The sequence below is a fragment of the Fistularia commersonii genome, chromosome 25 (genome assembly GCF_037954325.1).
Source record: "Fistularia commersonii isolate RoL2024-O1a breed Wild chromosome 25, RoL_Fcom_v1.0, whole genome shotgun sequence".
NCBI lineage: Eukaryota > Metazoa > Chordata > Actinopteri > Syngnathiformes > Fistulariidae > Fistularia > Fistularia commersonii.
In genome coordinates, this window is record NC_141308.1 from 6,384,809 (window position 1) to 6,410,538 (window position 25,730).

The 25,730-nt window shown below is 42.0% G+C and overlaps 2 protein-coding genes across 2 annotated transcripts in view; one reads left to right on the forward strand and one right to left on the reverse strand.

The window, feature by feature from the left end:
• Window positions 1-232: 232 nt before the first annotated feature.
• On the forward strand, window positions 233-8,735 carry LOC147218988 (RNA-binding protein MEX3B). Its single transcript, XM_086172010.1, has 4 exons — window positions 233-626; window positions 1,177-1,751; window positions 3,409-3,650; window positions 3,766-8,735. Exons 2-4 carry the CDS (start codon window positions 1,241-1,243, stop codon window positions 4,987-4,989), a joined length of 1,977 nt encoding a protein of 658 aa, XP_086028136.1. The 5' UTR covers window positions 233-626; window positions 1,177-1,240; the 3' UTR covers window positions 4,990-8,735.
• Window positions 8,736-9,845: 1,110 nt separating this feature from the next.
• The window catches only part of LOC147218989 (protein unc-13 homolog A), a 32,614-nt gene continuing 16,729 nt past the window's right edge, over window positions 9,846-25,730 (reverse strand). Inside the window, exons 17-42 of the mRNA XM_086172680.1 lie at window positions 25,325-25,552; window positions 25,103-25,244; window positions 24,662-24,831; window positions 24,377-24,492; window positions 23,899-24,062; window positions 23,608-23,761; window positions 22,837-22,905; window positions 22,447-22,536; window positions 21,991-22,125; window positions 21,614-21,741; window positions 21,323-21,408; window positions 21,041-21,167; window positions 20,859-20,955; window positions 19,139-19,282; window positions 18,963-19,040; window positions 18,377-18,454; window positions 18,213-18,301; window positions 17,984-18,127; window positions 17,678-17,801; window positions 17,080-17,136; window positions 16,891-16,971; window positions 15,443-15,590; window positions 14,599-14,655; window positions 13,964-14,050; window positions 13,703-13,859; window positions 9,846-12,748 (exon numbers count right to left, since the gene is read on the reverse strand). Coding sequence (XP_086028806.1) covers window positions 12,460-12,748; window positions 13,703-13,859; window positions 13,964-14,050; window positions 14,599-14,655; window positions 15,443-15,590; window positions 16,891-16,971; window positions 17,080-17,136; window positions 17,678-17,801; window positions 17,984-18,127; window positions 18,213-18,301; window positions 18,377-18,454; window positions 18,963-19,040; window positions 19,139-19,282; window positions 20,859-20,955; window positions 21,041-21,167; window positions 21,323-21,408; window positions 21,614-21,741; window positions 21,991-22,125; window positions 22,447-22,536; window positions 22,837-22,905; window positions 23,608-23,761; window positions 23,899-24,062; window positions 24,377-24,492; window positions 24,662-24,831; window positions 25,103-25,244; window positions 25,325-25,552 — 3,239 coding nt within the window. The 3' untranslated portion in view covers window positions 9,846-12,459. The remainder of the gene's footprint in view (window positions 12,749-13,702; window positions 13,860-13,963; window positions 14,051-14,598; window positions 14,656-15,442; window positions 15,591-16,890; window positions 16,972-17,079; window positions 17,137-17,677; window positions 17,802-17,983; window positions 18,128-18,212; window positions 18,302-18,376; window positions 18,455-18,962; window positions 19,041-19,138; window positions 19,283-20,858; window positions 20,956-21,040; window positions 21,168-21,322; window positions 21,409-21,613; window positions 21,742-21,990; window positions 22,126-22,446; window positions 22,537-22,836; window positions 22,906-23,607; window positions 23,762-23,898; window positions 24,063-24,376; window positions 24,493-24,661; window positions 24,832-25,102; window positions 25,245-25,324; window positions 25,553-25,730) is intronic.

A 25,730-nucleotide genomic window follows, 5' to 3' on the forward strand; every position in this document is an offset into this window, starting at 1 on the left:
GTCTCATTGGTGTCCATGATGTAACACCTTTTAACACAGTTTACATGCATCACAGTTTTCTCCCTCAGAATATTCAAAATGGGCTTTCCTTGGGGAAGATCTTGCCCCAACAGACACAATGCCTCTGACAGTAGCAGCGGCGTTGCGTTGATGCTCTTCCCCAATGCTGCATGTGGCCTTTGAACCCATTGTTGTGTCGCGGGTGACGTCAGTGCCGTGTGCGGGAGACGGAGCGGCGTGCGCTTGGCGAGACAAAGGCGGTGGACCGACCGGGGTCAGGCAGCAGCACAGAGCCCAGATCACTGATTTTTTTTAACTAAAAGATAATTACTCATTTCGCTTTACTGCTCCGCTCTTAGGACGACGCGAACAATGAAGACCCAGTGACACCGGGACATGCGGTGTGTCACCCAGGCAGAAAAAAACAACATTGTCCTCTTTTCGGTTTTAAACGTTTTTTTTTCCTATCCTACGCCCCCCCTTTTGGTGTGCTAGGCGGCTAGCCTAGCTAGCTCCGAAAGACTGCTCGGCACAGCACTGGTCGCCTCCCGGCTGCTTCACATCTTTTCCCCTCGAGAACTGGGTGGCGAGACAAGAGAGGAACTCGGCGACAAAGATCGGATAAAGTAAGTTCATGCGGTTCTACTGTTGTTTAACTTTAGAAATGACCATCACTGTATTTTGAGAGAAAGCACAAGTTCCACTGTCAGAGCGGAGCTAAGCGGCTAGCCGCGGTGCTCCCAAACAAAGGGGTCGGCAACGTGACTGAGAGCCCACTATGTTGAGCTAGCCTGCTAGCTTGATGGTAAAGCTAACAACAGCCTGTATCTCACTTTCCCCCCTCAATAATAACCCAATTCACTCACTACACACCTTATCGACTTGAGTTGTCGGAACACGCGTTCTTTTCGTACGCCCGGAGAAAGACTTGTTTCGCTCGTTTTTTAAACAAGCAGTCTTTATCCCGACTAAAACAACCAGCTAACCTAGATGATTTCAGTTGTCAGTCAAGAAGCAACAACAGACAAAGCAAGGCGCCCAAATCAACAGTCTTCATGTGTAGTGTTGCCAATTCATGATCGCTGTCTCCACCGTGCTCCCTTTCATTCTGTTTAATTTCGACCACTATCGATTAAGTGTTTTCAGTTTGTTTTTTCTTTATTTGATTTATTTTAGAGAAGTGTGAGATCACTTCCAACAAACAGGCATCGCGATCTGATGTGAGATCAACAGAGAGACTATGCCTAGCCCTTTATTCCACCCCGAGATTATGGATCACGACGTGGTGATCAGCAGCCAGCACAACGGGGTCGGTCTGCCCCGAGAGACGGACCAGGAGTCCCGCGAAGAGGACCACCAAGACGCGCTCCGCTTCGCTTTGGACCAGCTGTCACTCATGGCATTGGAGAAGGTGGACTGTGGGGGCGGTGGTGGCAGCGGAGGTGGCGGGCTTGTCGACACTCTGGACGGGACCCAAGGTCCCGGGTCTGAGGGCTGTAACGGTGTGGGTGGAGGCGGTTACGTGGATCTACAGATGCTGGAGCATCCTAGCGGGTCCCGGGACTCGCCATCGTCTTGCTCTCCATCCCCGGAGTACTATGGCTCGGGTGGGTACCACATGGCCGGCTCGCACTCCATGCTCCACGGGGAACAAAGCTCCGTCCTTTGCAACAGGAAAAGAAGTGTCAACATGACCGAATGCGTGCCTGTGCCGAGCTCCGAACATGTGGCCGAAATCGTGGGGAGACAAGGTAAGAGCACAGTGGCGTATCGCTACCATGGGATGGGGAATTATTGCTTGTTTATGTTTTTGGACAGCCTGCTAAGGCAGACATGCATCCTGCCTGTTCTTTGTTTGGGTGGGGGGCTGTTGAGCAGAGGGTCCCAGAACTTTTCCAGCCATGGCGTCTTTCTGTGGGCAAATCGGATTCGCCGTTTTAGTTCTTTCCAAAATACAGCTGTACGGATCATTTCTTGAAAATTGACACCGCTTCTCTATTTCGATCCGGTGTTTTTTAGCGCTATTTGGACAATAGCTTGACATAGAGGGAGTGTGGTAGATGAGTAGCTGGGAGGGGGAGGGGTGGGAGAGGGTCAGACAAAGCGGCAGATTGTCGGGAGTCTGGACATGTCTAGCAGCCTGCACCAAACAAAGGAAACGAACCGAAATCTGCCCCCCCAGATATCGTGGATCTATAATGGCCGCTCGACACACGGGATGCACAATCGCAACTTGCAGATGTGCTCGCGGCGGCTTATTACGGACTCCGGCGAAGGTTTTCGGTTGAAATGGGGCAGTAGGCGCACAAACACGGGACTGGGCGGTGTTACGCCCTGCACCCAGCTCCCGTCTGCCGCCGCTGATGCTCGCATCCGCACCGCGTCCTTTTGCTCTCGCATCATTCATTTCTGTTACATTTTTTTTATTCGTGAATCCGCCTCACATCAGCACCGAGTCGAGATCGAGTCGTGCTGCTCGCCTCGTCGGGCCGTCGCCGCCGCGGTAGCGCTGTAGCATTGTTCTCTTTGTTTGAAAAAGCCATGCTTTCTGCTTCCCAGAATGACATCACGCTCCGCGCTTCCCATTGGTCGCCGACGACCGAGCGTCCATATTTAAAGACACAGAGCACCTGCTCGGCGCAAACCGGCAGGAGCACAAGCTGTGCAGCTGCCAGCCGTCACACGTCCTGCACACCTCGCATGCTACTTCCAGCATGTGCATATAAAAACATTTATTCACATGCTCAGAGTAGCGGAATTATTTGTTCTGCGCGATATGTAAATCACGCACCTTCAGTGATTCTATATTCACTGGGGACTCCCGATTTGCGAAAAGGAGCTTTTCGAATCACCCCCTCTCCATAATGGAGACTAGTCAGTGGTTTTATTTCACTTGTTTTGTCTTAATCACTCGTTTCATGGAAAATCACCCAAAACTGATGCAGCAAGAGAAAGCGACATGACCACAATATGAGTGGCAATCCTCAGAGATTGTGAACCTGGTATGGCAAATTGTTTTCATTGTCATATTGCCAACGGCTCTGTTTTTGGATCACGTTGTATTGCATCCCTATAAGTAGTTTCCAGATCTCAAAGATTTGTTTTCAGTAATGTGAGTAGACTAAAAACATCGCCACAACTACACCATGTTCACCTCAGCTCATGGTGTTACTGACTTTAATAATTGACTTAAAATGAACAAGGTGATTTGAAACAGTGATTTATATTATTATGCTAATTGTACCCATCAGATAAATAATGAAAGTGACTATCTAGAGTTTTTGCCAATTTTTTTCCAACCTGTATAACTCTGCTTACACCTTTGGCAGTTGTGTTTAAATGTATGCCGTTGCTTTTTTTTTTTTAAATATTACAATACTGATGTCGATGCATTTTCAAATATTCCAGGCTGTAAGATTAAGGCATTGCGTGCCAAGACAAACACCTATATAAAGACTCCAGTTCGAGGTGAGGAACCAGTCTTCATAGTGACTGGACGGCGGGAGGACGTGGAGATGGCCAAACGGGAAATAGTCTCTGCAGCGGAGCACTTCTCTATGATACGGGCTTCCAGATGTAAAGCTGGAGGACCTGGTGGAGGAGGCTCACTGCCTGGACCACCACACCTCCCTGGTCAGACAACTATTCAGGTATTGAAACCTCCTTTTTTGCGTTTTTTTCTAATTTTAATTAATTGAATGCACATGTTACCTGTGTGTTGTTAAAAACTTTGATGCTGAACATTGTGTCTCGTCGCTGCTGCAGGTGAGGGTCCCTTACAGAGTAGTTGGTTTAGTTGTCGGACCGAAGGGAGCGACCATCAAGCGCATCCAGCAGCAGACTCACACCTACATCGTAACACCCAGTCGAGAGAAAGACCCCGTTTTCGAGGTGACCGGTATGCCAGAGAATGTCGATCGGGCGAGGGAGGAGATAGAGACCCACATCACCTTGAGAACTGGAACCTTTGTGGACCTCCAAGGAGACAATGACTTCCACACCAACGGCACCGACGTCAGTCTAGAAGGCATGGGCTCCCTGAGCGGAGGCCTGGGGGCATCTCTGTGGTCAAGAGCAACCAGCCACCATTCTGCGCCTCCTCCGCCTCCACCCTCTCCACCACCTTCTCTTCCCATGACCATGCACCACTCCTCGAGCCGCAAGATGTCTTCCTCGGTCGCCTATCACACGCACAACGGCGGCATGAGCTCAGACAGCTTTAGCAATGCACGTAAGGTGAACGAGGGAGGCAGCCCCACCAGTCCTTTTAGTACAGGCTCCAGCAGCGCTGGAGGAGGATTTACATTCGGGGGCGACTCCACCCCGGGGCTCCCCTCCTCAGACGAAATGGGCTTTGAGTTCAGTGCTTCCAACATCTGGGCACCTTTCGTCAACGGCGGAGCAGGAAACAAGACATCAAGCTCATCTCAGCAGCAGCAGCAGCCACTACGTCGCAACAGCAGTGGCCTAAGCGGTGGCGCCATCACTCCACGATTGTCTCCAACTCTGCCTCAGGACACAGGCGTGGGCCCCTTGGATCACCCCTTAGCCCGTCGCGCCCAGAGCGACCCTCTTAGCACACTCTCTTGGCTACAGTCTGGCAGCACAGGAGGTGGCTCTTTCTCTGGAGGGTCCAGCTCCAGCTCTGGCGGCTCCTCAACCGGGTACTCGTCCTGCTCGGCCTCTTCCCTGCCCGGCGGCTCACCCACTGACTCGGAGGGAGGGGGCAGCGGCGTCAGCCTCAGCTCCGGGATGCTGAGCCGACTGAAAGGCAGCTCTGGGCCAGGGGTCACAGGTCTGGTCGGAGTCAACCCGGGGGTCAACAGGGACTGCTTTGTGTGTTTTGAGAGCGAGGTGACAGCAGCCCTGGTGCCTTGCGGCCACAACCTGTTCTGCATGGAATGCGCCGGGCAGATCTGCCAGTCGGCCGAGCCCGAGTGCCCCGTCTGCCACACCCCCACCACACAGTGCATCCGCATTTTCTCCTAATGGCAGTGGAAATGGGATTGGAGGGTAGAGTGTTGGGGACAGAAAGAATATTGGAGTTGGGCACCAGCTGTGGCAGAAAACGAAGGAAGGATTCACACTAATAACCTTGACACACATGATGGACCATAATAAATGCATTACTAGAGATGATGATGATACTATACGGAATTTTTATTTTATTTTTATTTTTATTTTTTGCTGATAACTGTCAAGATAAGTAATAATAATAGTAACGGCAATGACTTATTTTCAGAGTGACATCAATTGAAACTGGTCTGCAGACAGTTGGGACTCAGTCTTTCGGAGGTGAACGTACAGAAGGAAACTAGTGTCTTATCGCTCTTCAGGCCTTCATTTTTGACCCACAGCAGCTGGTGCAGCTCCACACAGCTGTGGCTGCTGGCAGCAGGTCCGTCTCGACATCTCTTCATTCTGGCTTTTTCAGATCTCTGCCTGCTTTCTCTCTCACAGCCTTTCCTTTTGACACTTTTGTACTTAACAGATATTTTTCGATGAAGCTGTCAGCGAGGCCTGCACTTTTCTACTTGTTATTTTAAATGTTCTTGACAGGACACCGACTGTCTCAACGATCCCTTGCTTTCCTCTCCCTGCTCACTCATGCTGTTGTTTGTGACATTATGCGGCAGGGTTGCTGTTTTTCTGTGAGCCTGTAATTTCTTTTTTTTTTAATATTCTATTCTTTATGGTTTTTGTCTGTTCCTTTTTTGCCACATGTAGTCAGGCACCGAGGAGAAAAATATACCCGAGAGACCTCTCTGTAAGGATGAATTCCTATTTCTCATTGAAATCAGCCATTAGAAATGCCAGACAAAGGTGTGCTCGTACCAGACAAACATTTGTCTCTTAATTCCTAAACAAATTCAATAACATTTTTCAATTTGGTTGAGTCTGCCCCACATTTGAAATGTGGCTGCCGCAACGATTCACATTAATTACCCTTTCGAAAGGTATCTTTCGCGATAGCATAGGAAACTGTCAGAGGGTTTTTTTTTTTTGGGAGGTTTGGGCTGCCTGACAGTCCTTTTATATCCTTCTCCCTTGTGTGTCTGTCCGTCTGTCTGCGTTATTTGTGTGTGCGTGTCTTAATGCCCGTCGACATCACCATGTTTTTCCATGAGAGGGTCTGCTTTCTGTCCCACCACCCTTCGCTCCATCCCCGGTCTTGTTGAAACGCGACGCTCCGATTGTCCTTCCACTGAGTTTTCATCCCGTTACACCCCAGATAGGCTCGTCTTAATGTTTTATACCAGTTTCTTTTTTTTTTTTTGACTCTTGACTGTCAAGTGTGTGGCTAACAGAATTATTTTGAGGATAAGATAGGGCTTCTCTGATGTCACACGTGAATGTTTTGTCCAATAAGGGGTCTTGTTCAAGGAGAGACGGCTACTCCTTCCCCATGAAATGTCGATAAGGGGGTCATTCGAATAATTTCATTCATGCACTGTAACTCCTAGCCCCTCTAAAAAAAAAAAAAAAGACAAAGAAACAGCTCTTACTGTTTTTGTTAAGTTTTGGTCTTCCACCCCACTCTCGCAGCGTAGCTGTACGGCACTCTCAAACGGAACGCTATTGGACCCATATAGCGCTGTTCTCCTGGCCAAATCTTGTGCACTACATGGGTAGTTGTTTGAGACGTGTCCTGTGTTTGTGAACATTACTAAGTAACTCCTAATGAGGCGGTTGCATCCTGTGTTTTTTTTTTTTTTTTTTGTCTTTTTGTTTTTAAATCCAGTGTGAGTTTGCAGTTACTGCCTCCTTTTTATAGTGTTAATACTGTGTGTATGACTCGGGTGATGTTGGCGTGATGGTACATGGTTGACGTTTACTGGCCCTTTTCAACATACTGGGAATCAGCTCATAGAATGAGATAAGCCATGATAAACTGGATTAAAATGACACACCTAATTCTTAAGGGCTTCCTCTGACTGCACAGACATTGTTTTCAGACTCACACAGTAGGAAGAATTAACGTATCCTTTTATGGCAGCTAGTAGCTAGGTCATCCAGGGCTTCCAGACACGCTCCGTGTTCAAATCCCAGCAGCTGCAGAATGTTTTGCTTCTTATCTTTCTTACAATTGGGTCTGTCACCACACACAGTCATCACCTGCACACCTCCCACCCCCACCAAACCACACACACACACACACACAGGCGCTCTTAAGTCTAGCATTCCGGACTGCAGTCTCAATGTGTCTGTCCCCCTGGGCAGCACACAAGTTGCAGATCAGGAATGGTTGCGGGATTTTAATGAGTTTAGGGAAGGTAATCCTGCTCAAGTCAATAATTGGCAAAAACCAGCCATGAAACAGGCGGTTATCACCGTGCTTTGGTGCTCCGACCAGTCCAGTGATACTTATCCACTGTCTGACTGTTTTATTTGAGACACAAGGTGATGCGGGCTGTGGCCCAGCAGAGGAAATCAAATGACCAGCTCTGGTTTGAGTGCCGCCACTCAGTGACTCACGCGCCCGCCGCTGAAGAGCTGGTCTTTGTGAAGACGGGCTGACGCTGCCTAGGTGCAACTCTATACTTAAAGCATCATGATGAACAAAGACGGAGCGATAGTGGGAGGCCAGCATGTTCTCAGACATCACCCCCCCCCCCTTCCCATGCTGTGTTGATACTTGAGAGTCACCCCTCGCCGGGCTCTGATTAAGTCTCCTTTCGCATGCACGGAACAGACGCAGGGCTGCGAATATGTCTAAGCGGAACAGATCGGTGACTGTTGTGAGTCTGATGTGGCCAGTCCACCAGCCCTTGGTTAAACTGTCCAATAGGGGAAAAAGTTGTTTTTTGCCAGATGTGTCTAATGGGAATTCTGGTGTCGCACTAGGAAGTTTCTGGCCAATAAGAGAATGTTAGGGTTAATGTACAGTAGTTTCATTATTAAAAAAAAAAAAGGTACAAGTTTTTCAGATCAACTGCTGATTTTTATTTTTTTTAGCCAAATGTATCCCCTCCCCCATTTCCTTCCTAAAGGTTTGAAAACAGGGTTTCCTGAGGCATGCTAGCCAGTGACCTCTGACCTTTTTTTGTGATTAGAGGGGGGAGGCAAAGAGAGCCTCGCCAATAAGGGGTGACAGATGCCTCTCAAGCCTCCGCTCTCCTATTTTTGCTTTAATTCTCTTTGTATGCAGAACCAAAATGTAAATGTCAGCAAACCTAGGTTTCAGGCCTGACCTGTATGTAAATATATCCTGAAAAACAATCATTGGGAGCTTGTTTTCGAAAGCAAAACAACTTAATTGAAGATAAGTGTAGTTTCTAAAAAACATGTATCATTATTTGTAAGTTAACCATCTGCATGTCTTCAAGCCACCTGGCTTTAGCTAATAATTTTTAAGATTAAAAATAAAAAAAAAAAATTTTTTACACATTTTATTTTTTACAATTTATTTGCTTACCTAAATATCCCAGACAATAATGTGACCCTTTTTATTACTTCAAATTTATTTTTGTTTTCCATTTTTTATTTTCCTTATTTCCTGTGTACTACATATAGGCAATTTATAACAAAATGAAAAATTATTGAATAAATTTTAAAATTGAAATATATTTTATTTGAAAGTTTATGGACCTTTTAACCGTGAGCCGGAAAAAATTATATGATCGTATAATTTGTGCTGACTTGACGGTTATGAGAAATGTATCAAGAGTTTTATTTTTTATGCTTCTTTAATAAAGTCTTGTTTTTGGTTTCATTTTTTTACTGTAAAATTATAACAGACTTGTCTTGTGTTTTATTTCCGTGCCGTGAAGAGAAGGCCACATGGTGGCAGGAGAGAGAGGCATCTCACTAAGCTGCAGATGAACCTAGGCCCTGTCCCTCCCTGTTTTTTTTCTCCTGAGAACTTAGTCCTCAATAGGCTTCATTTTGTTGTCAGCAGCCAAATAGAGACACTCAGATCTTTATTGCTGAACAAATAAGATGCGCTTGATGTTAGCATTTCCAATTTTGCTCTGCGGGTTAAAAGTCTGAGGTTCCATCACACTGAATAACTATGAATTTAGCTGGAATCTAAATGGTGGAGTAGCACATTCATTTGAATGGAAAGATTATATTCTGATAAACTGATCTCCTCTTCATACAGATCCAATCATCAGTACGTTTCTATTGTCGAATATAAGATTCTCAATTCCATTTTAGATTAAATATGAGCTCAGTAACGCAGAGAATGTGTCCATAATCTCATCTGGTGTAATACTACTAAAATACGACAGCCTTTAAAGAGAATTTGTCTTGACAGCAATGTTTGAGGATTTTCCACCAGACGTTTCTCTAGATTTTCGTTAATTACGATGTGGTCCGTCTCAGCATCTTTTCCATTCTCGGAAGAATGGTGCTTTCCATGAGCAAGTGTAACCCACAATTTTCCAAGAAATTAGAATGAAATAACCCAAAAACTTACAAGGACACATGATGCAATTATACTTTTTTTTTAATTCAAATGAAATTGGAGAAAGAGTGAGAAATTTCTGAATTTTTCAATAATTATAAAATAGTCAAAATATAATACATTAAGGTCAACTGTATCTCATACAATGCATCTCATGCATTTGTGTGTTTACAGTTTTACATGCTTTGACCACTTTCTGGATGAACCTCACTTTTATTTCAAGGATTAGGATGTGAGAAGTTTTGGGACCATGCACGCAGAGAGGAATGTTCGAATTCACTTTGAGACCTTGAAGTGAAAGGTTGTTCCAGCTGAGTGTTTGCTGCCTCCATCTGAAAGGCTGCAGCATCTCGAGAATTTTTCTCTTTTTTTCTGTCATAATGAAGCCTACTGTCAAATACAGGAAACTACAAATAAAAATAATAAAACAGACAGATTGTGACACAAAAGTCCTTTTAATAGGAAGCAGATCACAGTTGGGCTGCATTTCAGTTCCACTTCATCCCCAAACAAGAACAATAACGATAGGAAAGTAATTAGAAACTTCCTTGGTAGAAAATAATTTTGTCATGCGAATTCTGTGTTCACATTACATTCATGTTGGTTACAGGTGGCATTTTTACAAGCCTTTTTGAAAACATGATTCACCGTCACATGTCGGTTTTGAAATTATAAATCACAAAACTAATACAGTCAAGAAACATCGAAGAGACGTGTTAGTGCGAGAGGGCCTCCCATCATGCAACTGGATTTGATTCTATTCACAAGTTGGGCATCATTGGTCTCCATGGAGCTGTCAGCGTGCATGCATGCGTGTGTGTGTCATCTTACATGTGCTCCTTTGTGCTTGAGCAGACTAGTGTGTGTGTCTGTGTGCATGTCCCTGTTGTGAATCTGTGTACATACATGAAACAGGCAAACCAAAAAACTTCAAAGTAGATGATCATCAAGTGAGTTGTCGCTCTCTACACATCTGCATGTGTAGGATTTGTTGCGCGTTTCAAGTCCTGCCATTGCTAAGATGCGCTGCAAAGTTCTAATAAAAATTCACCTGAAATTGAGATGTGATTTGCCTGCATGACCCTTTTTTCAGGAGAAAAAAAAAAGACCGAAACAAAAGGCATGGACTGGTGTCACAGAGCACGCTGTGGCTCTGGATTAGATTAAACTATCCCTCTGTTTGTGGGAGGAAGGCTCTAGAGGAGAAATAAAAACAACATTCAGATTTGTTTTTTGGTTAAATTCAACAGTTTTTCCATTAAAGACACGTGACGGGCCAGCAGTGATATCTGGTGTAGCTCCTTGTCACTGACATCATCACGATAAACAGACAAGACGGAACTACGACTCAGTATTCACTCACCTTTTTGAAGTGAGCTGATAAAAGATCCACATGACAGGACTATAACTAATGTACAATAACGCTTGGCGGTGACTATGATGGCTTTTCTCTCTCTTTTTTGATTTAAAAAAACAAGCTCTTGTTCGTGCAAATTTGGTCCTACTGAAGGCAAATAGTACTTCAAGGCCAAAAACACATTCCGTCCCCTTTTTCTAAAAAATAGTCAGTATTTCTGACACAAAGCTCTGAGCAGCGCAAAAACAATCAAAACAGAAAATCATTCATTGGATGTGATATTGCAGTTTGTTCTCCTGTGGTTATATTGACAGCTCATACAAGTTTGGTACGTAGGTATGTTATATTGCTCAAAATCTCTGAGCCTGTTTTGCAGGTATGACAATCAGCCCACACCCTTACTCACACATCCCTTCACGCACACATGCGAGCACAATATCAAAAGAAAGCAGTGTTCACAGGAGGTTTGTTCCTCATGAGAACTGTGAGACTCAGTTGAATAAACAAACCACTATTGCCTTAAAGAGATGGGTTTGGATAGTGTTCCTTTGAGGTGAGTCCTTCAGGCTTGATATGGATTCATTGAAAGTTCTCCCACAGTGTCTCTCACTCATCAAAGACACTGGATCTGAGTCTCTACATTGTGGTGGTGTTTGGGGGGGAGGGGGGGGGGGCTATTTGTCGATGGACGGCATGTACTGGTGCGTAAACTGGCTTCCCCATCCACCGATCCTGTAGCCCTTTGTGGATTTATCATGCACTGCAGGGGTGTAGAAGTGTCCGACACTGGGGTATTGCTCCTTTGTCATGATGTAAAAGCGAGAAATATGGCCACGGATTCTGCTTCTTTCATCACAACACATAACAGACTCAAGTTATTTTAAAGTATTTTCTTTAGTCAAATCATAATCTTAAATCCTTATTGTACCAGGGTTATTTGCACCATGCTCACACATTTAAAATATTAGAGGCACCCATTTTTAATGGGAAGAGGTGAAGAGGTGCCGGTAACAACATATGATTCACAGTGTTCCTGGGGTCAACATGCAGGACATTAGCACATGACAGGACAGACTAGCAGGGATGTTGCCCCTGAACACTGATCTAAGGGAAGTGTGACAGATTTTCCTTATCAACTCCACCTTTCACAAAACATCACACCGTGGGAGGAACACGCAGAGCAAACAACGTTGGGAGAACTGACTGGAAGAACGACACACAGGCAGGCAAGCGGAAAGACGGAGCATAGCGAGGCAAAGACTGCTTTCCTGAAGACAGAGAAGCAAAAGTGCAAAGTGGTCGTTCTCAAACTATTCACACGGTTTTGTTGTTCCTCATCTTATCATTTAACGTCTAACTGTACAGCATATAAAAGGTGGGATGTGTTATAGGAAAGGTTGAGCGAGGCTTCTTTCCAGTGTGTGGCAAACCAGAAACCAAAGAGGTTTGGTGAAATATTCAAAATTAAATATGATTTTTTTGGGGGAAAAAAACATATACCTCCAGGGTTGCATTAATAACATTGCCATGTAAATGTTGCATAATGTATGCAGACAAATTTGCAATAGAGCATTTTCATGTGTGCTTGTTTATTGCACATGGTTGCTTATCAATTGGGGTGTGAGTATTATATGTGTGCATAATCATGTCTATAAGGTATGTCTCTGCTGTGTTTTTGTGCGTGTGTGTTTCCTCAGCTGCGACCCTCCTCAGCCGAGCGCTGGTCCGACTTGAGCTTGACGAACTCTTTTGCCACATCGTCATTGTTGCGCTGCGAAAGGATGCGGAGCACGGTCAGGCCCGTCTCATCCATGTGGACTCGCCTTCCTAGCGGCAGCCAGCAGGTGACGCTGCCCTTGTTGGCTATGTCCTTGACCTGCAGCACAGCCATGCCCACGGTGCGGTCCTCCCGGGCGAAGCAGTAGTCCTTCACACACACTTGCAACTCGTAGCTCTCTGGACCCACCTCAGTACCGAGGGAGCTGAAATACACGGCACATATTTTAGGTCTGGGTGACACCATGGCAACCGCTGTGCAACAATACAGCTCTGTGCCTGCAGAGATTTGATAGTGCTGGTTCTAGTGAAAGAAATGATCTGGGCCACCATATTCAGGGTCAAAGCTTTGTGTGAGCTACATCACTGAATCCAGGCATTTTAGGACATTTCCCACTTATTTAGTTTTTTTACTAATTATTGAAAGGAAACTAAATGACACATTTACTTCGCATTTGCATTTGCGAAGCATTTGACCATGATTGCAAAAACAATGAAGTGAATTTACTAATAATAGATTTTAGCAAAAGTAAAACGCACTAAATAAAAATCATTAAAAAAATATTTTTTTAAACACGCACAGATTTATGACAGGTGGTAGGCATTAAAATTAGTTTTTGCAATTTTTTCATCTCAAAAAGGTAACAATTTAATGGCAAATTGTGCCAAGAGCTATTTGACATAATTTTTAATTGAATTAGTCTTAGGAGCTCATTAACAGAGGTTTTATGGGAGAAATTACCATCATCAGCACAAATTCAAATTTTGCATTCGGGATTGCCTAAGTTGCCCAAGCTGTTTGAAAAAAGCCATGACAATTAAAAAAACATTTAAAAGACCCGTAACAATTTTGTGCTGATCACTCTTGACTTTCAATATCACTTCACTGGTTTTTATGTCTCACTGCAAAGCCACAAACAGCAGGTCACTCAGTTCACTCACAGAATTGGAGGCCTTTGCTCCCCGCTGAACTGTAAGAACATAAATTTCCTTAAAACCCTGGAGGCGGGGAGTTAAAATTTCCTTGTTTCTGTCTACAGAGGTGGAGACCCCAGCTGTGTGGTTATCCACCGCCACTGTTCATTTGGTTTGTGAAATATAGCACGCTCTCTTGTTCAGGTCAGACTCATATTGTGACTTTAAATTACATGGATACTCACTACTGGAAGCTCTCATTGAATTTAGGTGACCAGCTGTTGTTCTTGGATTTGGTTGCAAACTTTCTTTTCTTGTCACTGAGGTGGGGGCCAATGATATAGACCTCCACGAAGGGCCGGAAACCCTGCGCCTTCCATTTCAGGTCATTAGCAGCGACCACTGGTTGATTAAGGCAGAGGCAGTTAACCAATGACATAAGCATGATTAATACTTTAAGTATTTTTAGAGATAGGGACAATTATACAGCTGAAGATCCTTTTTACCTTTGACACTGATCTTGTGTTCTCCATTTGGCTGGGGTAAGATATCCACGTGCATGACTACCTCTCCAACTGCATCAACTCCCGATGCTGAAAAAAAACAAACATGCAGTTAAAACCTGATTGACTGCGGCTGGGTTTTACGCTGTTTTAAGCCATAAAGAGTTTTATGGCTCCCAACAGAAGACTTGGAGAATTGGGACATATGGAAGCAATGTAAACAGAAATCAAACATGATTAGTCTTTACTCGAACAGGTTCTTCGGTATAGTCAGTCAGGCTGGCAGAAGTGCAACTTTAATTCCAGTTCTGATTCTGGGAAAACAGACTAACAGTAAAAGCCTGTGTTTTCCACAGCGTGGTACTGACTTAAAAGGAAAAGAATGCACATTTCTAAAGAGATGCTCTATTTTATAAGTGGCCATTTTGATCGATCACCTGAATACCCACACAAGCTGCTGCCTGCTCTGCTTTTCACTGTGGTTCTGGAGATCCACTCTAAATATAGTGCGCACATCTATTACATCTATTTATAATAGAACTTATCATACTTGGAAAACAATAGGAAAAGATGTGGGAAGGAGGAGGGAGAGTGTCAGGGAAAGTTTGATTACAGAACACAATGTTGCTGACATGTACCTTTCTCTGGCGGTGCATCTTCACTCGCTGTGTGCCGGATCCCTTTTCCTCCGTGAACTGAGATAAAATAGAGGAAGATCAGAATAAGGTCATTAAAATGGCTATTTGTTCAAATTGCAGGAGGTACACCACAAAAACTGGGGTAAAGTCGAATTTGTGTTTGTAAATGGATCTGAAAGTAATACTTCCTTTGAAACTATCTATTCAGCAACAGGATGATAAAAGAGATCAGGGAAATTTTATTGCTGTGACATTTCATAATCTCCACATGTGAGGATGATCTAAATATATGTCATTCACACCAGATTTTGCTAATGAATTGTAACACTCTCACAATCACACAATCAAGGTTAAAGTTAGGCTCAAACAACAAGGTTTTTAGCTTACATGGCTACAAGCATGTTCCTTTTTAGTCAATTTAGCCCACTGGGGCTAAGATTTATGTTTTTTTTTTTCTTTTCTATAGTATGCAGTACATACAAGTCATTTATTCAGTTGCAGGCCTTTTAGAGACATGATTATGCTTTTGTTGCCTGGTAGAGAAATAAAGGCTTCCACCCCTGCTTCCTTTCAGGGGTCCATGGGAAAGATTTCATTTTATAATTATAATTATATTCATATTTTCTGTTCAAAATAAACTAGCAAACGCCAGGAACTATAACTGTAGAAGCTATACATGCAACAACTTCCTTGGGACATGTCAGGAAAGTTTTTCTATTTGATCCAATAATACTATCTAAATCCATAAAATGCAGTGAAAAGTAAGAAATGTCAGTGAAGCACTTTTGAGTAAATTTGTTTGAGTACTTTGTAACAGTGTTTTTTTTACAGTTTGAAATTGTACCCTGAGCGTGCTGTGAGAGGACAAATTTCCTGATGAGTTTGTCTGTGGCCTGCGTGTACAGAGACAAGGCATATCGCAAAGACTGCAGGTCTGGGCTCTTTTCCAAAAAGGTCTTCTTGAGGCCCACGCCGCCAGCATGGAAGTATTGCTGCACAAAGGACATAAAATATATTGTTGAGCAGTTGATTGGAAAATACATACCAGTGAGAAACAGTGAGGATAGCATGCTGCGGGCCTTATAGCTCCGAATAATAGTAGAATTATTTGAATATTCATCGTGTTTTACAATGTAAACGGTAAATACTGTATGTGCTGACAGAAGAGTTCAGCAGTCAAAGTCGGGGGTGTCAATTGGATAGAATTTAAGAATAATGAGTCACAGAAAATTATTTTCACACTGTAGATTCAGCTGTTAAAGCTACCACAGTGCAGGTTCTCTGAGTAGAGACTGGTGATTTGGCAAATAAATCACTTGGTGGCCAATGACTGAATACATTTAAGAGGGTACTGAGATAATCATCCAGCCAAAGGGTGTTGCTGTCATGCTGGGAACTGGGGAGTGACCAAGTTTTGGTTGAACAGTAGATCAAATTGCTAAATTTTTTGGTACGTACAAGAAAGCTTGGTACTGTGTGGCCTGTGAATCCTGCGGGGGTCTTAGACTTGAAGTTATGTAGTGATAGGACTACAGATGTAGCCAGTGCGTATAACAGATGTAAAGATTCTATGTGCAAATATATTGAAACAGAGGCCACAGAGGCAACAGTTGCTCTTTATTATGATGAGGTGTTTATAAAAGGAACATTTCATTGTCTGTGTGTGCAGTTGAATTATTAGCTATATTGATAGCATTCAAACAGATCAATGATCTGCGAAATTGACGTGATCTAGTATCAGCACTTAATTAAATAAAAAACTATGAGGAGTTGTTTACTAACTCCAGAGGTGTTTTCAGTGTTGAAAATTAAAGGGTAGGTGAATTTGCAAGCAAAGCAGGCAGAAAGGGAGCAAGATTAAATAAACCTAGGATTATTGAAGTCAGAGGGGTCAGCAAAGCATATAGACTTTTCTGAGGAGATTTTTTTTTCATTTTGTTAACAAGACAGGGTTGAAAAAAATAGCATTGATTGGAGAATATGACTTGACAATGGTGGAAATGCAACTCAGGTACTATGTGTGAAATGACATAAAAATGGTTTGAGGTACTCTGGTGTGCAGAATGCAGCATATTGAAAAGTCAGCAATAATATCAGGACAGCATTTTTTGGTTTGGCTAGTTTTAAGCTAGTTTTAAGAAGCTAGTTTTAAGTTAGTTTTAAGAAAGCAGAAAATAGAATCTAAATCATTTTTGAGTCATTTTTTGCAGAGGATTTTCATGTTCAGTAATACTGGTTAAAAAGAGAAAATCGAAATATGGTGAAGCAGTAATTGTTCCATTGTGTACATACCTTAATAGTGTCCAGTGCCAACTCAATTACAGCACACTGTTTAGGAGTGAGTGCTTTGGCTTCTTCTCGGCCCATGTGTTCCTGCACCACAAACAAGCACAACATTAACCTTGTACCATTGTCATTTTTCAACAAAGAAACATTTTGTTATTGTTCTAATCTTTTTTTCTTTTTCCTCTATTTCCTCACCTTGAGCTTGGAAAGTTGGCCTAATTCCTTAGCAGCATTGAAGATCATCTGGGTGCCCTGTCAGTTTGGGACAAGCAAAGAATGAAGGTCAGTCTAAACATATGGAATGGGAGGGGTACAGTTCTGAAGAGTCACATTTGAATTATGAAGATCTTGGTGCTACATGAACTTTGCCTCAGTAGTGAAGGGAAGAGGGGTGAAATAAGAAGACCCTGTCACACTGTCATCATGTCTATCATTAAAATTTTGTGAAATCTATGGTAGCTATTATAATGAGCAAGCTAAATTTGTGGAATTGGTTTTAGAAAGGGAGAAAAAGAATTGTGTATTCAGTAAGTCAGGTGGACAGATTTTGTTGCCTCATATGCTGCCATTAAATCTGGTTTCTTCATGCTCTGTGTGTTTGTGTATATATATAGTAAGTATAGGTGTGCGTATGTGTACATATATATACACACATACACATACTTACAATAACCTAAAGAAGGAAGGGGGAGGGTGGTGGCAGGATAGGTGGTCAATGTAAAATCAGAATGAAATAGAAAAGAATGGAAATAAGATATACAAGTTGACATTTGTATTGGTCTGTGTACTTTACCGTTTGGTCAGTAAGAGTTGGAAGCACAATTGTTTTCTCCATAGTGTTCATCACCAGTTTCCACAGCTCTTTCAGCACTCTCTTTAGAACTGTCTTTTCACAGATCTTAGCAAACAGTGATAAGCTAAAACACAAACACATCTAACTTACAAAACTGTAAACTGGGTGCACTTCTCTCGAGGATTTTGAAAGCAGCATATATTAAAAATATAATATATACATTTTCAATATTGAAATATTTGTTCATTTAATCAAGGAATTGATATCCTTCTAAAAAAAGGTGATATCTTACTCAGTGGTACTTACTTGCTGTCCAAAAAGTCCATGATGGGTTGCAGAACATTGTCTGCCTCTTGAACAACACTACCATTGGCTGGTACAGTCTGACCTTTGACTTGGGCCAAGATATCTCCCATTTGCCTCACATTGTCCTCAATCTGTGGCTGAAAACTACAGCAGAACACAGAGACCACCAAGGTGTCAGCATAAAGAATCCTTTAGTATAGGGTGAGGCTTTAAGAGGAGACACACCAACCTGACAGCAAAAATATGGCTGAGGTCATCCATGACACTATTGAGTTTGTTCTGCAACTCCTTCAGGAAATCACTAGCTTCAACATTTAGCTGACAAAAGACATACAGGATAAGTAAAGACCATCTCATTACATCATTATTCCAGCAAAAGGCTTTGAAACTTACATCTTTGCCTCCCATGGCCTCGAACATCTTCTCCAACTGAACTCTTAGTTGCTGGATATTATTGATGATGATGCATGGCTGAGGGATGGGACGAAAGACTTAGAATATTGCACAATGTTTGTCTCATTGCCTCCCTCTTCATACTCTGTGTTTCATACAATAATTGGTCAAGGTTAGTCCAGCTAACTTTTTTATTGCCTGTTTTGCAAAAACACTTGGTGTTGCAGGAAAAGCTGGAGGATTCAGTAATTAATCCTCCTCTGGGGTTCCTAGTCGCTCTGGGAGTGTAGCCCACATTTCCCCCAGCCTACATAGCATTTAGCTAATTACACAGCCCTAATTCACTCTGAAACACTGCACACTGGGCATGGCTATTATACTAAAGAGGGACTTAATGTGCTGACAAGAATTCCCCTACACATATACACAGGACTGTGTGTTTTTGAAAAATAGGTGATGATGGAAAACAAATCAAACCAATATTTTCATATCAATACCTTTTTCCTGTTTGCAGCAAACAACTTCTGTTTCTCAGTAGATGGCAGATGCTTTTAAACATCTCTTAACTTACCCACTCAAAACTTACCACTTTCTCTTTCTTGACATGGTTGGGAAACTCCTTTGCTATGATGTCAGCATAAGACAACAGGACATTACCTATGGTCTAAAGGAGACAAAAAATGATATATGTACAGATATATAAAAGCAGACATGGCACTAAAATACACAAATTATACAGATTATATTGAGATTAAGATTCACCTTCGCAAATCTCTTCATGTAGTTGCCAACAATCTGAGGATCAGGACACTCCAATTTGCGGATGATTTCAAAACTCTGATTGAGCTGAGAGAACACATCCACCACTGAGCAAGAAAACAAAGCATGCTCCGAAGTGACCTGGAACTGGAAATCGAAAAAGGAAGCACAGAATTGGAAGGTGAAAATATGTAAGGCTGGCACCTATGTTAGGGTGAAATCATGAGTTGTTGAACCCCCAGGATCTACATGTCTGTCTGCGTGTGCCTGCATGTAGATGAGCACTATTTGGATTCCTCTGAAGTAGTTGTATAAGTCATGAATATGATCAGGGTCTCATGATGGGGAGAAGGAACCTTATTAACAGTACAGCCATTATCCCAGACCTGAACACAGTTTTGGTATGTGACTGGGCCTGAGGACCCACAATTTGCTGACACAGGAAAAGAGAGACAGCCCTGGGCAACAGTAATTGGACCCAAAGGATTCCTGACATATGAGATGAGACTATCTTCAGCTGCTTTATAGTCCACCTTTGTACTGTGTGGGTATGTAGGCATAAACAAAATGAAGAGTTAATGTATGTGTATGTGTATGTGTATGTGTATGTGTATGTGTATGTGTATGTGTATGTGTATGTGTATGTGTATGTGTATGTGTATGTGTATGTGTATGTGTATGTGTATGTGTATGTGTGTGAATGTGTCTGTATGCACACTGCCTTGTGCTGAAGCATCTTCACATATCTGGAGTAAGGGATTTTTCATTTGCCTCTGGTACTCAGTGATTATTGATTGCCTTAAGCTCTTCAACCTGCTCTTTTAGTCTGAAATGTGCAAAGTCAGCAGGGCTCATATGAACTACCTGACTTTGCATGACAAATGCAGAGATTCATTTTTGAGAGGACAAATTTTCATTTTTTTTTGCCTCCTCAATAGAATGCAATTGTTTAACTTCAGTGGAACTTCAGTCTTATGGTAGCAGTTTCCCAAACTTTTTCAGCATGCTTTGCTTTTATATAATCTATCCATCCATCCATCCATCCATCCATCCATCCATCCATCCATCCATCCATCCATCCATCCATCCATCCATCCATCCATCCATCCATCCATCCATCCACCCATCTCCTTATCCTACTCAGGGTTGCAGGGAATGCAGGAGCCTATCCCTGCTGCCATCGGGCGAGAGGTGGGGTACACCCTGGACTGGTCGCCATCAATTGCAGGGCCACATAAACAGACAGACAACCATTCACTCTCTCATTTGCACATCTGGGCAATTTTCCCAATTTTTTCCAATACACCGGCTGCATGTTTTTGGACTGTGGGAGGAAACCGGATAATCTGGAGGAAACCCACACAGACACCATGCAAACTCCTCACAGAAAGGTCCCCTGTTGGAAACAAACCAGGGTCCTTTGTGCTATGAGGCTGAAGTGTTAACAACTCCGCCACCATGCTGACCCTTATTATTATTATTATTATTATTATTATTATCATTATTATTATTATTGTTGTAATTGTTGAAATATTATTGTTAAAATAACATCTAGAATTAGTTGTTTCAGCCTAATTTAGTATATAAAGTGTCTTGATTGGCATCACACCATTCACAGTGATGAGAACAAGAAGCCATTTCATAAGTAAAAAATGCATAATAAATATAATTGGGTCAGGGGTTCTGCAAGAAATGTGAAGCGTGGGGGCTGGGGAATGATTACCCCATCTTTTTTGTCCCTCTCCAAAGCTCCATGTAGAAAATCTCGAGACACTTCCTCATTTTCATCCAACCACATGATGACAAACGGCTCAAACCATCTGCAGAGGAAACAATTCCAATAGAAAACATCAATATCTTTGAAAAATATAGAGAAATAGTGTGGCTGCCTCGAAAAATACTTACGCTGGATATTCAGGGACATGCTTTTGGAAAGTGGGCAGTTCCTTGCAATATTCATTATATAGCCACTTCACCTTGAAGTGCAAGTTCATATAATCTGCGCTCTTACACAGGCGGTGCTTCTCATGCTCTGAATAAAAAAAAAGAAAAAATACTTTTTCATGAAAACTAAAATTCTCTTTCTTCTTAGAACTGCTTTAGAGATATTTTCACTTTCACGGTTAAAATTCTCTTTTAGACTGATGAACCTTCTCACCACCTAAGCCCAATAACACAGAAACCTACCTTCCATGGCATATTTCATGTCTTGTGCAAACATATTCCACATAACCTCTGCACTGATCTTGCCCACATTAAGCTCTTGGGGAAACCTGTGAGAGGAAGTTAACAGATCAGTCTTTCATTCATCAATGTCTTAAAAAAGCAAGAGGAAGGATGGGCTACAAAATAATTCAACAAAACACTGAAGTGTTTTCCTCAGACAACTCCAGTTAGTGGTATAGACACAGCTATTTCCTAATAACTTAGCTTCTTCACAATTCTAGCAAAGAAAACCTTGGCTAAAATTGCACTCACTGATTAAGGCAAGGTGTGTATGAGTTTTTATCCTCTTCTATAATAGACACGATGAGTGTGATGAGTTTCGACCAGAAGTCAAGGTTTTTGACACTTGGACCCTGCTCATCAGGTGGGACGGCCTTTGACTAGAGACAAACAGGAAATTACACATTTTTCTAACTATTAAAGAAAAATAGATTAACAATGTATCAGGGTAGTCTAAAGATTTACCTTTTTGCTATGTAGTTGATTTTATCCTTAAATATTTAAACATAACAGCAAATAACATAACAGCTTAAAGAAATGAAATATATGAAATACATGAAACATAAAATATTTTTTGCCTAAAATACATACAGTATAGAGGACAAAAGCATATATATACATATGCTTACAGGGTCTGTCTGGTATTCCCTGTTGTAGAGGTCGTGGCAGTTGTTGAAAATATATTCATAAGTTGAGTTGAGACAGGCTTTTACACAGTCTTTAACCACTTGGCTTGCCCTGGGGGGGCTCTGCAGCTCCTGGACCTGAACATAGACATTACAAAACATAAGGCTGAATCTAAAGCCACAAGAGAAACAAATGCATTGAGGTGCAGAAACTGCCGGAACATATCACCACACACACACACACACACACACACACACACACACACACACACACACACACACACACTAAAAGTTCAGTTTGAATATGATAATAATTCTAACTGTGTGCTTCAGGTTACTTTGCAGAAAGAACTGGAAATTTGTGTCATCTCTTTCTGTCTCAGAAAAGAGTAGGTAGTAATACAGAGGAATTAAACAAACAGGAATGACACAATTATTTCATATTTCATTACTTCTTACCTTCATCCTGAAGAAAGTGATGCTTGTCAGCAGGTCAACAGTAGACTTGAGGTCTTGGAGTCTTTCAGGACTGCTTGCAGGGAAATTATTCTGTCAGCGCATTTTAAAAAACATGAACAGACAATCAGAAACTGGAAATACTTGAAGGCTGTTAATTATATTTGTGGTTACATCTTTAAAACAAGTGAAGCTTTTTTAAGTATGTGACTTTTATATTAAAGCATGACGGCAACATGAATTTAATTTTAGATTCAGAATGGCAAATAACTATTTCTATATGAGAGCAGATTAAAAAACAAGACTCTGGATCAGAAGCATTTCGGATCATAATGAAATCATACTGAGTCTCTAATTAACAAGCATTTGATATTACAGAGAAACATTCAGTACCCGGTACATTGACAGGTCAATCCTCAGGGAGTTGTGCAGCTGATCCAGTAGTTTGACAAACCTCTCCTTCTAAACAGGAAAGGACACAAACACAGAATAAAAGACACACACCAAAGTCAAATGATTATTTGTGACCGTTTAAATACACAAACCCCTGGTTGAAGCTCAGCTGATTGGCTGTTTGGGGAAGTGGGTTGGGCCAAATGATACAATCTTCCAGCATTACTCCCAGAAAGTTCCTGGTTACCCACATGATCTTGTCAAGAAGAGCAATGGACAATGGTAAATGCTATCTAAACACATTGAAATATACTTTACTTATGTGTTTAGTTTACAACAGCTTAGAAAATACCATGATAATATATTAACATAACATGTTTTTTATAATAATTGTTATTATTACTACTAATATTGTTGGTGTCCTTGTTATGATCTGTAAAGGTACTGCACACCCTCCTTAATCCTCATTGAGAAATTCTGGATTAATAACACCTCTCTCTCCTCAGTGCATCAGCAATGGAGCTAAACTGAAGCTTTTGTTAATCTGCTCTGAACTTGTTCTGGAAGTTGACAGCAAGTTGCTTTTGGATTTGTGGAGCTAAATCAAGTCTACCCAGAAAAGTTTTGATTCACAAGGAGGCATATATATTCTTCTCCAGCAGAGAAATGAGACAATAGCTCTGGCGACAAATCAATAGGGGGTTGGGTTAGACATTTTAAAGCACACATTTATAAATGGAGGACACCACAAAACATTTTTCAGGGACTTACACCGAAATTTGATGCAGCAAATCTGTCTGAGGCAGAAACATTATTGGAGGACTGGGTGGTGTGGGCATAGTAAGCGTTGATATTTGCAAGTAGAGTGCTCATCACAGCTGGCACTCCTGGGCACATGTACTTAGATGACAAGCAAGCAAAGTGGCTGATGGGTTGAAACAGCAAGAAGAACAGTGATTATACTCATTCACTTATTAAATCTTTATAGTGAAATACAAACAATTTATTTTATTAATCTCTTTATTATTGGTTCAAAATCTGAACAATGCAAGTAGAACTAACGTCATGGCCTGGTAGATGGACTCAACGCCGTATCGCATGGCAAACTCATCCACAATCTCCTGAGCTGTCTCCTCAAAATACACCTTCCAGGCATCATCACCTTTGGCATCAGGGATCTTCACCACACCACCATTCTGCTCTTCAGTGGTGTATTGGAACAGATGCTGAATATAGATGAAAAGATAGGGATATTCAAATGTGAGTATATCCTCAGTTAAAGTTACAGCACAGAAACATAGAGAGCAAATGTATAAACTTACAAACATCACTAAACAATGATGCTAAGTGTCACAGATGGTTTATCTAAATTATTTTGTAACGTTGTAACCATGACCAAATGAGGAATACATTTAAACGGAAATAGAAACATCTGTTTTAAAACATGTCAGTTAAAACATTCTAACTAATGGACATATTTCAAACTTTTGTAAAAAAAAAAAAAGGATATATTTGTTCTGCATGTTTAAATGATCCTGACCTCATGCAGACAGGTGTATTGGACATGGTAGGGAGCCACTGTCTCCTCTCCTTTGATCTCCACACTTATGTGCATCCGGATGGCTCCAGACACAGCAGACTTATCTGTTCGCTTGTCTGTCAGATAAAAGTCAGATATACATACCTTCTTAGTTGGCTGAAATCTGATCTATCTATAACTGACCAGGACTTCAATTATCTGCCTCTTTTACTGTTATCTCTGCTGTTATTTGCTGTTCCTTTCATCAATCGCTCCTTTTGCTTCCCTCTTAACATGAAAACGTACCAAGGTTGTACCAAACATCCATCTCCCCACTCAGGGTACGGACTTCAATGATGGTTTGACCCAGAAAGTCATCACTCTCCCTTTTGAACCTTTGTTTCACACGAGATTTGATGTCATCATCCTCATCCCACACGCGAACTTTGATGCGATCAGAAGAATTGTGGCATTCACTAGATGGGACACAAACCAACAGTATGAGCAAAAATTACATGTTATCATCCGTGGGGAGAAGGAACATATCTTAATACAATGTACATCAACATACACCCAGTTGGTATGGAAAAGTACAGGCGATTTTGGCCAATGGGATCAGTTTTGAAAAAGTAAAAAGAGAAAAATAGGATGGCTTATATCAAATTATTAATATGAGACAACTACATTCCATTGTGATAATATGGTTTAAAACGTAAAATAGAAAAAAAAAATCATAGTTTTACTAACAAGTGAAAATTCTCTTCCCAGACAGGGTTGAGGTTGCCATAGATGGTCTTAGTTCTCTTCTTGGTTTTTCCAACTTGAACCGTGACATACGGGTCACTGGATCCGGTTTTGTCTTTAGCCTGCAACCCCTGGGCGCACACCACTGATGAAAGGAGAGGAATGGTAGGCTTATCACAGCTTTCTTTGAGACTCTTTTGTGTACTTGGTGGGTGTTAATCTCACCGGTGATGCTGATCTTTGCTGACCATTTTGAGGTCCCATCAAGCACACTCTGCTTTATCTGTTTCATGTGTGTTGCATGTGTCGATTTGTCGAGGCCAAACACTTCCTGGATTAATTCAAAGATCTCTGGTTTGTTCCTCTCTCTGATCTTCATGCGGTCCTTTAGAACCATGATGATGTTCTGGGTTCTGTCCTCTGCTCCATGCTTAGAGCTCTTTTCTGCAGCCCCTTGAGAAACAAACAGGTGAGGGGAGGCATGTAAGAAAAATAGCAAACAGTGTAAAACATTCAAGGCAATGGGGCCCTTGGGTCCAAAAGCTTATTGTCTGTTTTCCTGCAGCTCTAAAATAATGCCAGCCTATTTGAAATCACATCAAATTCATTTTCAAAGTATATAATTCATATG